At 30.0% G+C, this 13,945-nt stretch overlaps 7 protein-coding genes across 7 annotated transcripts; 5 read left to right on the plus strand and 2 right to left on the minus strand. All coding sequences in view use genetic code 12, as the record gives it.

The window, feature by feature from the left end:
- Positions 1 to 24: 24 nt before the first annotated feature.
- Positions 25 to 760, minus strand: DFJ63DRAFT_109234 (uncharacterized protein). The gene has a single exon (XM_064903209.1). It carries the CDS (start codon positions 614 to 616, stop codon positions 92 to 94), a length of 525 nt encoding a protein of 174 aa, XP_064762542.1. The 5' UTR covers positions 617 to 760; the 3' UTR covers positions 25 to 91.
- Position 761: 1 nt separating this feature from the next.
- Positions 762 to 2,015, minus strand: DFJ63DRAFT_109240 (proteasome regulatory particle lid subunit). The gene is made up of 2 exons (XM_064903210.1): positions 1,367 to 2,015; positions 762 to 1,274 (listed from the first exon to the last, which is right to left on the minus strand). The coding sequence occupies exons 1-2, from the start codon at positions 1,873 to 1,875 to the stop codon at positions 839 to 841; spliced, it is 945 nt and encodes a 314-aa protein (XP_064762543.1). The 5' UTR covers positions 1,876 to 2,015; the 3' UTR covers positions 762 to 838.
- Positions 2,016 to 2,792, plus strand: DFJ63DRAFT_109212 (uncharacterized protein). The gene has a single exon (XM_064903208.1). It carries the CDS (start codon positions 2,156 to 2,158, stop codon positions 2,717 to 2,719), a length of 564 nt encoding a protein of 187 aa, XP_064762544.1. The 5' UTR covers positions 2,016 to 2,155; the 3' UTR covers positions 2,720 to 2,792.
- A 709-nt stretch (positions 2,793 to 3,501) lies between these two features.
- Positions 3,502 to 5,463, plus strand: CDC3 (septin). The gene is made up of 2 exons (XM_064906933.1): positions 3,502 to 3,865; positions 3,961 to 5,463. The coding sequence occupies exons 1-2, from the start codon at positions 3,856 to 3,858 to the stop codon at positions 5,262 to 5,264; spliced, it is 1,314 nt and encodes a 437-aa protein (XP_064762545.1). The 5' UTR covers positions 3,502 to 3,855; the 3' UTR covers positions 5,265 to 5,463.
- Positions 5,464 to 5,962: 499 nt separating this feature from the next.
- Positions 5,963 to 6,745, plus strand: DFJ63DRAFT_286355 (nucleoporin; the record flags this gene model as incomplete). The annotated part of the gene is made up of 1 exon (XM_064904964.1): positions 5,963 to 6,745. The coding sequence occupies one exon, from the start codon at positions 5,963 to 5,965 to the stop codon at positions 6,743 to 6,745; it is 783 nt and encodes a 260-aa protein (XP_064762546.1).
- Positions 6,746 to 7,437: 692 nt separating this feature from the next.
- SSA2 (Hsp70 family chaperone) lies at positions 7,438 to 9,592 on the plus strand. The gene has a single exon (XM_064906934.1). It carries the CDS (start codon positions 7,490 to 7,492, stop codon positions 9,449 to 9,451), a length of 1,962 nt encoding a protein of 653 aa, XP_064762547.1. The 5' UTR covers positions 7,438 to 7,489; the 3' UTR covers positions 9,452 to 9,592.
- Positions 9,593 to 11,838: 2,246 nt separating this feature from the next.
- On the plus strand, positions 11,839 to 13,878 carry ACS2 (acetate--CoA ligase; the record flags this gene model as incomplete). Its single annotated transcript, XM_064908093.1, has 1 exon — positions 11,839 to 13,878. The coding sequence occupies one exon, from the start codon at positions 11,839 to 11,841 to the stop codon at positions 13,876 to 13,878; it is 2,040 nt and encodes a 679-aa protein (XP_064762548.1).
- Positions 13,879 to 13,945: the final 67 nt, after the last annotated feature.

A 13,945-nucleotide genomic window follows, 5' to 3' on the forward strand; every position in this document is an offset into this window, starting at 1 on the left:
ATTTTGGTTGTAAAAAACTTACTTTAAACATTGTATATTTAGTATCTACATACACATACTTTCAATGGCTACCTCCCATCTTGAACTTGCATTATTTAGTGTGGCGTTCACGGTGGTCTTTGTTCTTATCGTATTCATCGCTATCTTCGTTTTCGTTGGTATCATCAACATCTTCTACGCTATCATCAACATCCTTTATTACTACACGGTCACCAAAATGAGAGTCGTGGTCAACAACCTGGACATCAACACCATCGCTTAGGAGACCATTATCTTGACTAATTTGAATCAATTCCTTTATTTCTGCTGTAGAAAAGTTCCCATCAAGAGGAATCTTTCCTGGGGGTATAAGGAACCCATCTTCATCGTACTGTAATTGTTGGCCATCTTTTGTATGATAAGGTTCATCTGATTTTATCGAAGATTGTGAATGAACATCTTGGTTATTAGATCCATCCTTTTTATCTCTATTTCTGTCATAATCGTCACCAACTTCATCTTGTTTTGGATGTTCTTCGACTAAATGCTTCAACTTTTCAAGAGTTCCTTCTGGATTATGATCACTATTATCACCATCGTTCTCGGGTTGACTTATTACTTCAATTCTATCATTCATTTCGTTAATAGATATTTATTCTCTTGGACTAGAAGATGAAAAGTGGTTTGAACAGAAATTTAAATCATTAAATACGATAATGATCAATAAATAAGGCTTGAGTTGCTATCTTGCTTTATGGTTTGTGGTTTCCTGCATGTAAACCATAGATATATATCATTCATTTTTACCATGTATTTTTCTATAAACTTTACTATTCTATTTCATGCTATTAATCATTCATTAAATATCATCTTCAATATCATCGTCATCTTCTTCTTCTCTCTTTTTCGTAGCAGCATAACCCAATCTTTCTTCTTCCTTTTCTTGTTCACCAAGTTTTCTAATACCTTTTAAAAAATAATTAATTCCTTCACCTTCAAAATCATATTTCAAACTTTGAGCAAATAACCATCCAGCTCCATCATCATTAATTAACAGATGAGATAGTCTTTGGGTGCATTGTTGATAAAATGCACTTCTTATAACATTCATTAAATCACCTCCTGTTGAAGGAATATATTCACCATATAATTCTTTGATTTGATCTTGACTTAAACCTGCAAGATGTTTCTCAATAATATCCAAAGTTATAAAATCAGAAATCTTCCCAATTGGTGTTTTATAATTCTTTAATCGACTAGATCCTACAGGTACTGTATCAAAATGTGGAATTGAACTTTATAATTAGTTAATATCTTCATTCTTTTTTTTTATTATTATTATTATGCAAAAGGGCAGGTATGTTTTTGAAAAATAGGTATTACTTACTCTTCAGACTTTGGTTCTTCATCAGCTGCAGCTGATGATTGTTCTCCAGTTTCTTTAGATTCTTGATCTGGTTCTTGCTCTTCCTCCTCTTCATCATCTTCTTCTTCATCATATTTCATCGATATTAAATCATTGACAGATTTGGCTAAATTTATATCTTTTTGAGTTAATTGATCAACTTGATCTATATCACCTACATCTTGTAACCAATATAAATATTTAGCACCAGAACTAAAAAATGTTAAAGCGAAAACTCGACCAGTTTGACAGGATTTAATATGCTTAAAACTAACATCTCCTGGCATTAATAATAAATTTTCCTTTTCTGGTACATTCCCAGCCACTGTAACATCACCTTTTGGACTCCAAACAAAATCAAATAATTCTGGTTCTTCAGGATTTGCCTTTATACTTATGACACCTTTATGAGCTAGAGGAGTACAACGATGAGTATTATCATCATATTGAACCTTTCCGGCGTTGAATTTAATCGATTTAACAGTTGACATTGATGAATTATATAGATCTATGGAATAATTTGAACGATTGAATCCTCAATTGATTGAATGGGTAATTGAAAGTTATGTGATCAGAGTTGCCACTGTATCTCTCTCTCTGTCTCATTTTTTTCAACAGAACCAAAAATCTCTGCAAAAAGTACACGACCTGAATTTTGTTTGTTATTTTAGAGACAGCGTCTGTGATTATAAAAATACCACCACAATCGGATTAGATCATCTCTAACGGATCTAGAAGAACATAGTATAATATAAAAGATAGTAATTACAAATGGCTAGTAGTGTATTTCCACCTGATGACATTCAATTGATAGTGAGTAAGATAGCAACCATATTAAGAGCCAGGAATGAAACTCTATCTATATCAGAAGCTGCTTGTGGGGGATTAATATCAGCCTATATTGTATCAATACCAGGAGCATCAAATTTTTATATTGGAGGTAAATTAGTATATTCATTAAAGCAAAGATTGAAATTATCAGGGTGGACTGATGAAGAAATTAGAAATTATATGGGACCTTCAAAACAAGTTGCTTTAAAATTAGCTAGAACTACAAAATATGAATTAGGGTCAACATATGTATTATCCGAAACTGGATTTGCCGGTCCATCACAAGATCTACATTTAATTGATGAAGATGAAAGTAATGGAGGTAAAAGTGATGAAAAAAATGAACAAGTAGGTACCGTTTATATAGGATTTAGTGGTCCAAATACTGAAGTTTCTCAATCAAGTCAAACTGGTAGTCATGATAGATCTGAAAATATGACAAAATTTGCCAAGATTGGTTTACAGTTCTTATTAGAACAATTAGAGAAGATTAATGATTCATGATGTTTAAAAAAAGATTGATATGTGTATATAGAAAAAAAAAATGTTTGTAGTGGTAATATATATTTACTTGCTTATATATTGAATTTAGTAGTGTTAGGATTTGTAGTCCTGCAGATGCTATATTTCAGTGCTCAACTTGAAGAACTAATATGGTTTAATGTTGGTTATTTGGGTATTTGAAAGGAATTAAAGTCATATTAAGAGTTAATAGTCGATGCAAGTACTAATTAAATTAAAAATATGTAACTTTCACTAATGTTGAATAATTTCATTAAAATTTTGCAATAAGTTTGGGTATGGTTGTGAAAAATGGAATTGAAAAATATCATTAGAGTTGAATTGAGCTATAATTAGATCCATTGAGATATATTTGACAAAGTAAGCCAATATTAAGTACTATCTACTCTCATTTTCAGAAGTTAAATGAGCTCATTTACATACAAAGTCATCTAGTTATTGTAGATTTTAGTTATTCAGAGAATAAATGACTTAAACTATGTGAAATTTAATATTGTGAATATTAATATACAAAAAAAATATTTCACATAAACTAATCATACTAGGATATTTATCAGCTAATATTAAATCATTATCAATTAGTTATATGTTTTAAAAAAATTCATATGAACTGATAATTAAGATTTAATATAATTATTAGTTTATACTCGTAATCACGTGGAATATCACGATACCAGAAGCACATGACCGACACGTCTTAAAGAAATTTCATTGTTTGTTCTGTCATTGTTTGTTCTGTTGTGCTCCCTTTGTTTGATTTTCCCCTTTTATGTAAATAATAAAGTGAGAGCATTTATTTTATTTTATTTTTTTTTTGTTTTATATGGAAATCTGGAAAAAAGTCAGAAAAATCGAAAAACAGACGACCAAACACAAAACAAATCTCTGACAACACACTTTCCAACATCAAAACTTTTTATTTTAAAACAGCGGCTAATCAAAACATTCATCATTTATCTATCCCTTATATATTATATATAGATAGAATAGAGATCCAGTCTTTCGTTAGGATCATTGAGTTGTGTTTGTATTTTGGTTTAGTTTTGAATCTATTCTTCCCCCCATCCAAAGTATAATTGTGATCTGTTACACGGTTTCAAATTGGTATTCAATCAAAAATGACAACTGGTATGTATCTACACAACCCCCTTGATTTAGTTTAAATCAATCTATCAATCAATCAATCAAGCAATCAAGCAATCTTACTAACACCTGTTTTATAGAAGTTCAATCAGCTACCCCTACTACTACCGCTCCTCATCCTGAGGTGAAGATTATTAAAAAGAAATTAAATGGTTATGTTGGATTTGCCAATTTCCCAAAACAATGGCATAGAAAATCAGTTAGAAGAGGTTTTACTTTAAATGTTATGACTGTTGGTGAAAGTGGATTAGGTAAAACTACTTTAATTAATACTCTTTTTAATAAAGAAATCTTATCATCCAAAGATTCTGAACTTGAATCTTCAACCACTGAAGATGAATCTAAAGAAGATGATATTAAAGTTAAAATTAAATCAATTGAACATGAAATAGAAGAAGATGGTGTTAAATTAACTCTTAATGTTGTTACTGCTCCTGGATTTGGTGAATCTCTTAATAATACTGATTCTTGGAAACCTATTGTTGAAGAAATTAATAGTAGATTTGATTCATATTTAGAAGCTGAAAGTAGAATTAATAGAGCTATTATTAAAGATTCAAGGATTCATGCTTTATTATATTTCATTGAACCAACTGGTCATTCATTAAAATCATTAGATATTAGTTTAATGAAACAAGTTCATGAAAAAGTTAATTTAATTCCAATTATTGCTAAATCTGATACTTTAACTGATGAAGAAATTTCGGATTTTAAACAAAGAATATTGGCTGATATTCAAGAACAAGGTATTAAAACTTTTATTCCTGTTGATTATGATGATAATACTGAAGATGATGAAACAATTTTAAAAACTAAAGAAATTTTAAGTAAAATTCCATTTGCAGTTATTGGATCAACAAAAGAAGTTAAAAATTTAGAAGGTAAATTAGTAAGAGGTAGACAATATCCATGGGGTATTATTGAAGTTGAAAATGAAAATCATAATGATTTTAGTTATTTACGTCAATTATTAATTAGACAATTCTTAGAAGAATTAAAAGAACAAACTTCAAATGTTTTATATGAAAATTATAGATCTGAAAAATTAAAAAAAATGGGTATTGAACAAGATGATAGTGTATTTAGAGAATTTGATCCATTAACAAGACAAGAAGAAGAAAAAGCATTACATGAAGCAAAATTAGCTAAAATGGAAGCAGAAATGAAAGCAGTATTTCAACAAAAAGTTTCTGAAAAGGAAAAGAAATTACAAAGATCAGAAGCTGATTTATTTTCAAGACATAAAGAAATGAAAGATAAATTAGGTAAACAAATAAAATTATTAGAAGAAAAGAAAGTTCAATTAGAAAAGCAAAAAACTTTACCTCAAGAACCACCAGTTGCTCCCGCTGCTCAAAAGAGTCGTAAAGGTTTCTTACGTTAATCTAGTTTTAACTTGACTTAATTTTTGATTAAGTAAAATGTTTTCTTGGGGATTTATTATTTATAATAATAATGATGATATATAGTTAGTATTTTTTTATATATACTTGTTTGTTTGTTTTTTATTATTCTCTTTCATTTTGTGTTTTAGGTATATTTTAATTGATATATATATATATTTATATTAAGTATATTTGGTTAGTGTAGATTTTTTTAGGTAATTTATCTTGTGAGCGTATATAATATGAATTGTCAGTGTAATTGACAGAGATATCATACAAAATATATTGAACTAGTTTATACCATATCTACAATGGAAAAGAACAGCAAGATCATCCCATCCCAAATCATCAAGCCATAGTTAATGAGGTGAACAACCAACCAACTAACGTATAGAATTGCCTGTATATTAATAATTAGTTATGGCCAGCACAGTAGAAAAAAAAAAAAGTAAGGCTTTAGCTTAAGATGAATTTCAGATGCCAATTTTAACCCTTAGAGGAAAAAAGAGAATGAGAGAAGGAGTTTTTAGTAATTATAAAATAGTCATTATCAGGTCATTTGATTTAAATTGGTATAGTTAAGTTAGTTTGAATTCATCGTTGTTTTCAATCAATTGAAGTGCCTTCATATATCGACGTGTCATATATTCATATATTCATCAGTTAACCAATCGTAAGAAGAACTACTACTACTAAGATGTCAACTCCGCAATCTTCCACTCCTTCAAAGAAATTCAATCAAGAAGAATTGATTAAACTTGTCAAGACTCCTGATTTTGCTAGATTTGTAGGTCAATTCATCACTTTAATCAGTGTTATTTTCTATACTTTGACCTATATTGGAATTGGATCAGGATATTATAGATTTTGGTTTCAATTGGCTTTATTAGGAGTCATTGAAAGTTTTGCCGTTGTGGTATTTGAAACAGTTAAAACTTCAGGTTTCAGTTTTGGAGTATTAATTAAAGATGATAATGTTCATTATTTATTATTAGCTTCTTTATTATTGTTTATTAGAGCTTATGTTTTATTAACTTTATTACCATTTGGTATTTTTGCTTTATTCCATGTTTTAAGTTATGTTAAAGGATATTTATTACCCGTATTTGGATTAGAACAATCATCAATTACTAAACAAGTTGATTCATTCATTAAGAATTATAATGCTAAATCAGTTCAATTAACTGCTATCATTGAAATTTATGGTTATGCTTGGTTACTTATTAGAATGATAACTTTTAGAAAAAGATCTTTAAGTCCAGTATTAGCTTATACTGTATTTTTAAAGAAGAGATTTGAAACTTCAAATGTTACTAGAAATTATTTTAAAACTCTTGAAGTTCATGGTGATGGGTTAGTTAATAAAGTAAATCATCCTGTGGTTAAACAAGTTTGGGTTCAATTTAAAGATGTACTTAAAAAAATTGGTGGTTTTTATTTAGTAAATGATTATACTAAAGAAGTTGAAAAATCCCTTTAGGGATTTGAGTTGAAGGACTTTTATATTTTGTCTTTTTTATGTTAGTTTTGTTTGATTTTACTTTGTTTTGTTATGAACTGTTACGTTGTCAACAATATTATTAAATAGGTTTATATGTTTATCTATCTATTTATTCTACTTTTTATAGTTTTAGTTTGTACTTTATTATTATTATATGTTAAATTACATCAGACTTGTTATTATTGCTGTTTTCCAAAATAGGAAGTGTTCATTAGTTATAGTACAATTGTGAGAGGTAAGTGCAACAGATATGAATAGTAATGAGTAGTTAATATAGAGTGATATTTTCATATTCATACAATGATAGTTCTATTATGTCATTGACATATCAATTGAACCATTCATAGTCTATTACAAATAGTTGACATCCCAATTAGGAAAGATTATGATTTGCATGATCACATGACCTTTCCCACATGACCAAAAATTACATCACCAAAAGCAGAACAAAAATCAAGGAGTAAAAATCTAAACAGTTCCATAAGATTCTATAAGTTTCTATTTGGGTGCGAAGAATTTCGTCGAATCTAATGGAAAAAAAATTTCTGTGGTGGGTGGACAACTTCAATCAGTGGGCAAGGCAGAATAGAAATTATATATATGAAAATTTTCCAACTAATTTTACTTTTCACTTTCTTCTTCTTCTTCTTCCTTTCTTTCTTTTCTTCAATTAGTCAATTAATTGTTTAATTTTAATTAGAATAATTATAAATATATATCATAATGTCTAAAGCTGTTGGTATTGATTTAGGTACTACCTATTCATGTGTTGCTCATTTCTCCAATGATAGAGTTGAAATCATTGCTAATGATCAAGGTAATAGAACCACTCCATCTTTCGTTGCTTTTAACGATTCTGAAAGATTAATTGGGGATGCTGCCAAAAATCAAGCTGCTATGAATCCTGCTAATACCGTTTTCGATGCTAAACGTTTAATTGGTAGAAAATTCGATGATCATGAAGTTCAAGGTGATATTAAACATTTCCCATTTAAAGTGATTGATAAAGCTGGTAAACCTCAAATTCAAGTTGAATATAAAGGTGAAACTAAAGTTTTCTCTCCAGAAGAAATTTCTTCCATGATTTTAACTAAAATGAAAGAAACTGCTGAAAATTTCTTAGGTACTAAAGTTAATGATGCTGTTGTTACTGTTCCAGCTTATTTCAATGATTCTCAAAGACAAGCTACCAAAGATGCTGGTTTAATTGCTGGTTTAAACGTTTTACGTATTATTAATGAACCAACTGCTGCTGCCATTGCTTATGGTTTAGATAAAAAATCTGAAGATGAAAAGAATGTTTTAATTTTCGATTTAGGTGGTGGTACTTTTGATGTTTCATTATTATCTATTGAAGAAGGTATTTTTGAAGTTAAAGCAACTGCTGGTGATACTCATTTAGGTGGTGAAGATTTTGATCATAGATTAGTTAATCATTTCATTGCTGAATTTCAAAGAAAAAATAAGAAAGATTTATCTTCTAATCAAAGAGCTTTAAGAAGATTAAGAACTGCTTGTGAAAGAGCTAAGAGAACTTTATCTTCATCTGCTCAAACTTCAATTGAAATTGATTCTTTATATGAAGGTATTGATTTCTATACTTCTATTACTAGAGCTAGATTTGAAGAATTATGTCAAGATTTATTCAGATCTACTTTAGATCCAGTTGAAAAAGTTTTAAGAGATGCTAAAGTTGATAAATCAGCTGTTAATGAAATTGTTTTAGTTGGTGGTTCTACTAGAATTCCAAAAGTTCAAAAATTAGTTTCTGATTTCTTTAATGGTAAAGAACCAAATAGATCTATTAATCCAGATGAAGCTGTTGCTTATGGTGCTGCTGTTCAAGCTGCTATCTTAACTGGTGATACTTCATCCAAAACTCAAGATTTATTATTATTAGATGTTGCTCCATTATCTTTAGGTATTGAAACTGCTGGTGGTATTATGACTAAATTAATTACTAGAAATACTACTATTCCAACCAAAAAATCCGAAACTTTCTCAACTTTTGCTGATAATCAACCTGGTGTTTTAATTCAAGTTTTTGAAGGTGAAAGAGCCAAGACTAAGGATAATAATATTTTAGGTAAATTCGAATTATCTGGTATTCCACCTGCTCCAAGAGGTGTTCCACAAATTGAAGTTACCTTTGATATTGATGCTAATGGTATCTTGAATGTTTCTGCTTTAGAAAAAGGTACTGGTAAAACTCAAAAGATTACTATTACTAATGATAAAGGTAGATTATCCAAAGAAGAAATTGAAAAGATGGTTTCTGATGCTGAAAAATATAAAGATGAAGATGAAAAGGAATCTGCTAGAGTTCAAGCTAAGAATGGTTTAGAATCTTATGCTTATTCATTAAAGACCACTTTAGGTGATGAAGAATTCAAATCTAAATTAGAAGCTTCTGAAGTTGAAGAAGTTACTAAAGCTGCTGAAGAAACTATTGCATGGTTAGATGCTAATCAAACTGCTACTACTGAAGAATTTGGTGATAAACAAAAGGAATTAGAAGGTAAAGCTAATCCAATCATGACCAAAGCTTATCAAGCTGGTGCTGCTCCAGGTGGTGCTGCTGGTGCTGGAGGATTCCCAGGTGGTGCTGCTCCAGGTGGATTCCCAGGTGCTGGTGGTGCTCCAGATGCTTCCAGTGATGGTCCAACTGTTGAAGAAGTTGATTAAACAGATTATTGATTTAATTTATTCACATATTGTTATTTAATTATTTGTTTGTTTGTTTGTTTGTTATCTCATTTTTGTTTAATATTTAAATATTTTATATATTATGTTTGTTAATTGTTTTCTCTCCTTTTTTTATTAATGTGAATAGTAAAGTTTCAAGATAAATATAAATATTTTTGGGGTTATATAAAAAGTTATTGAATATATTGTAGATAGTTTATTAGATGATGAGATTGGTTATGATTCTTTGATGTTATTTATAATCGCTGTCATTTCGTTTACGTTGGTAGTATCTTATACTAGTTATTGCATCGATGTCAAAGATTACTTATCTATAGTTTATTAGAGGTAATTGAAGTGATACTGATGAGAGGATACTACATGTTTATAAGCTAAGTGGGGGAGACTAAGGGGGAGGGGCAGAACGTTAATGGATGATCTTTAAATGGGTTACATGCCCCACCGAAGAAAAATAAAAAAAAAGAGAGATAAACGGTACACCGGCCGCAAAAAAAGCTTAAGCTTAAGCAAGAAAAAAGACAACAAATCTGGTCGAACGACTCATTATATGATTAAGGAACGTTTGATGGAAAGAAGAAAGTAAGTAAGTTTAATATAGATAAGGATTGATATCGTAAATATAGATGAGATCGTCAATGAAGTTATCGTTACATAGAATGTAGTATGGTTTAATCTGAGTCAATATTGTGAAACAAATTTGTTAATACGAGTAATGAATCATTTAATCATATAACGTAAACAAGTAAACGTCATTGTAAGAGCATTTATTTATAAGTATTAAACACGGGTTGATCACATACCGAGGGTTAACCTGTAAACAGGGTCATGCTTAGATTGATTTAAGTAGATTATGGAGAGATAAATTGTATAAGAGTCTTACCATTTTATGAGGTTGTTGTGCCATTTCCCATACAAAAAAAAAATAAGCCATAGAAGAAAAAGAAAAGACTAAAAAAGGTCATAACATAACGATTTAACTATTATAGTTAAGTTAAGAAAAAACTAGAAACGCTAATTATAGACTAAGATAAGATGTAGTTATATATGTATATGTATATATATATAGAAACTAATATAATCAATATGATCATACACAGATTTTATATATATATCTGGTAAAACTCTGTCTTGATTGGATATTTCATCTTCTTCTTTCATTCAAATTTATTTTAACCAACAAAAAATAAACTATCACCCAACACCTTCCTGCACACAACACCCCTCTTTTTTTCTGTTATTGTCGTATAAACTTCCACTATCAATCAATCCTCCCTAATTAAATTAAATTATTCCTTTACCGTTTAATGAAAAAAGAAAAATTTTGGCGTTTCTGAAAATTCACCAACCAAATTTTTTTATTTACCAATTCCTTCTTACCTTTTTCTCTTACTAGTTTGAAGAGGAATTGATCTTAGTATAAGTTTTGTTGTGCATTATTCCCCATCAATCAATAAATCAATTCATTATATCCGTAAGTATACTTAACTCCAGCATCATATTATATTTATATATATATATATATCATGGAATGGGCTCAATTTAGCGAAGTCAAGTGAACAGTGAGTGAGTGAGTCTCACTACAGACAGACAGTCAGAAAAAATACCACTAATTGTCCACTAAATTAGCGTGTGACTCAATTCAATTCTATTCAATTCAATTCAATCAATAGGATATATTCTATACAGTCAATCTACTAAGACTTCCAATCATATCAATCATCTTCAAGTAAATCAAAAAATGATTAACCTTTCGCTTTACATTGTCAGAATCTAAGTTTATCTTTGTATCATAAAATTCATTTATTACCAACAAAAAAAAATGAAATAGCGAACGAACAAACGAACAAACTATTTAACGAGTCTCACTAAATAGTGGAAGTCAATAGCTACAAATATAATCTTACCAGTTATAAGGCAGTCAATTACATCTAATTCCCCCAGCATATTTTTTAAATCGGGACTTTAGAACCTTGAAATTTTGTTTGGGTTGGGTTGGGTTGGGTTGAGTTTATTTATTTATTTAATCTCACCATTATGGTTTCCCCGGATATCAATCCATCCTTATACCTTACATTTCCCTTTCTTCCTCATGTCCATTTCATTGTTTCAGAAAAACTCCGAAATGCAAATTTTGTACCAGAGCTCACTAACTAATTTATTTTTTTAGCTCACTGTTATCTGACATCACTTGACCTTTGCAACAATTGATTTATATAACCCTTTCCTTTCCTTTCCTTCCCAAACTATTTACTAACTTTTAGTCCTTATAGCAATCTATCTAACTTAGATTTATCATAATAATATTTATTTATTCATTTATTCATTACTCTCCATTCAACAACAACTAACTAACTAACTAACTAATCATGACTACTGCTCCAGTTCATAAAGTTGTTCATGAAGCAAATGATGTTATTCCAAGACCAACTCCAAAAGAATTCTTTCAAAAACAACCAAACCCAGGTCATATCAAAAGTTTAGATCATTATCATGAATTATATCAACAATCAATCAATGATCCAGCTGGTTTCTTTGGCCCTTTAGCTAAAGATCTCTTATCTTGGGATAGAGATTTCCATACCGTTAAATCAGGTACTTTAGATCAAGGTGATTCTGCTTGGTTCTTAGGGGGTGAATTAAATGCTTCTTTCAATTGTGTTGATAGACATGCTATTTCAAAACCAAATGAAACTGCTTTAATCTATGAAGCTGATGATGAAAAAGATTCTTATAAATTAACTTGGTCTCAATTATTAAATGAAGTTTCTAAAGTTGCCGGTGTTTTAAATAGTTGGGGTATTAAAAAAGGTGATACCGTGGCTATTTATTTACCAATGACTCCTCAAGCTATCATTGCCATGTTAGCGGTAACAAGATTAGGTGCAATTCATTCAGTTATATTTGCTGGTTTTTCATCTGGTTCAATCAAAGATAGAATCAATGATGCTAAATCAAAAGCTTTAATCACTTGTGATGAAGGTAAACGTGGTGGTAAAGTTATAAATATAAAGAAATTATGTGATGATGCTTTAGATCATTGTCCATCCGTTGAAAAAGTTTTGGTTTTTAAAAGAACTGGTAATGATCAAATTGCCTTAAAAGCTGATAGAGATTTCTATTGGGATGAAGAAACCGCTAAATTCTCCGGTTATTTCCCTCCTATCCCAGTTAATTCAGAAGATCCTTTATTCTTATTATATACTTCTGGTTCAACCGGTACTCCAAAAGGGGTTGTTCATACTACTGCTGGTTATTTATTTGGTGCTGCTTTAACTACCAAATATATCTTTGATATTCATCCTCAAGATATCTTATTCACTGCTGGTGATGTTGGATGGATTACAGGTCATACTTATGCCTTATATGGTCCATTATTATTAGGGGTTCCATCCATTGTATTCGAAGGTACTCCAGCTTATCCTGATTATGGTAGATTCTGGCAAATTGTTGAAAAACATAAAGCCACTCACTTTTATGTTGCACCAACTGCTTTAAGATTATTAAGAAAATCAGGTGAAGCTGAAATTCCAAAATATGATTTATCATCATTAAGAACTTTAGGTTCTGTTGGTGAACCAATTAGTCCTGATATTTGGGAATGGTATAATGAAAAAGTAGGTCAAAATAAATGTCATATTTCTGATACTTATTGGCAAACTGAATCTGGTTCTCATTTTATTGCTCCAATTGCTGGTATTACTCCAAATAAACCAGGTTCAGCTTCTTTACCATTCTTTGGTATCAAGACTTGTCTTATTGATCCAGTTACTGGAATTGAAATCGAAGGTAATGATGTTGAAGGTGTTTTAGCTATAAAAGATACTTGGCCATCAATGGCAAGATCAGTTTGGAATAATCATACTAAATATATGGATACTTATTTAAATCCATATCCAGGTTATTATTTCACAGGTGATGGTGCTGCCAGAGATAATGATGGTTATTATTGGATTAGAGGTAGAGTTGATGATGTGGTTAATGTTTCAGGTCATAGATTATCCACTGCTGAAATCGAAGCTGCTTTAATTGAACATAAAGGGGTAAGTGAAGCTGCTGTGGTTGGTATTCATGATGATTTAACTGGTCAAGCCGTCGTTGCTTTCGTTGCTTTAAAAGATGATTTATCAGCTAAAGTTTTAAATAATGAAACTAGTGAAGAAGCTTTCAGTTTAAGAAAAGAATTAGTATTAACTGTTAGAAAAGAAATTGGTCCATTTGCTGCTCCAAAATCAGTTATTATCGTGGCTGATTTACCAAAAACTAGATCAGGTAAGATCATGAGAAGAATCTTAAGAAAGATTTCTTCTTACGAAGCTGATCAATTAGGTGATATTACCACTTTATCAAACCCATCATCTGTTGCCGGTATAATTGAATCATTTGGTCTTCAATTCGGTAAGAAATAGATAAGTAAAATCAAAGATCCCTCCCTCCCCAACCTTTTGTAATTAACATATTTATTATTTATAGATC

Source organism: Scheffersomyces coipomensis, assembly GCF_036884675.1.
Source record: "Scheffersomyces coipomensis strain NRRL Y-17651 chromosome Unknown DFJ63scaffold_3, whole genome shotgun sequence".
Taxonomy (NCBI): domain Eukaryota; kingdom Fungi; phylum Ascomycota; class Pichiomycetes; order Serinales; family Debaryomycetaceae; genus Scheffersomyces; species Scheffersomyces coipomensis.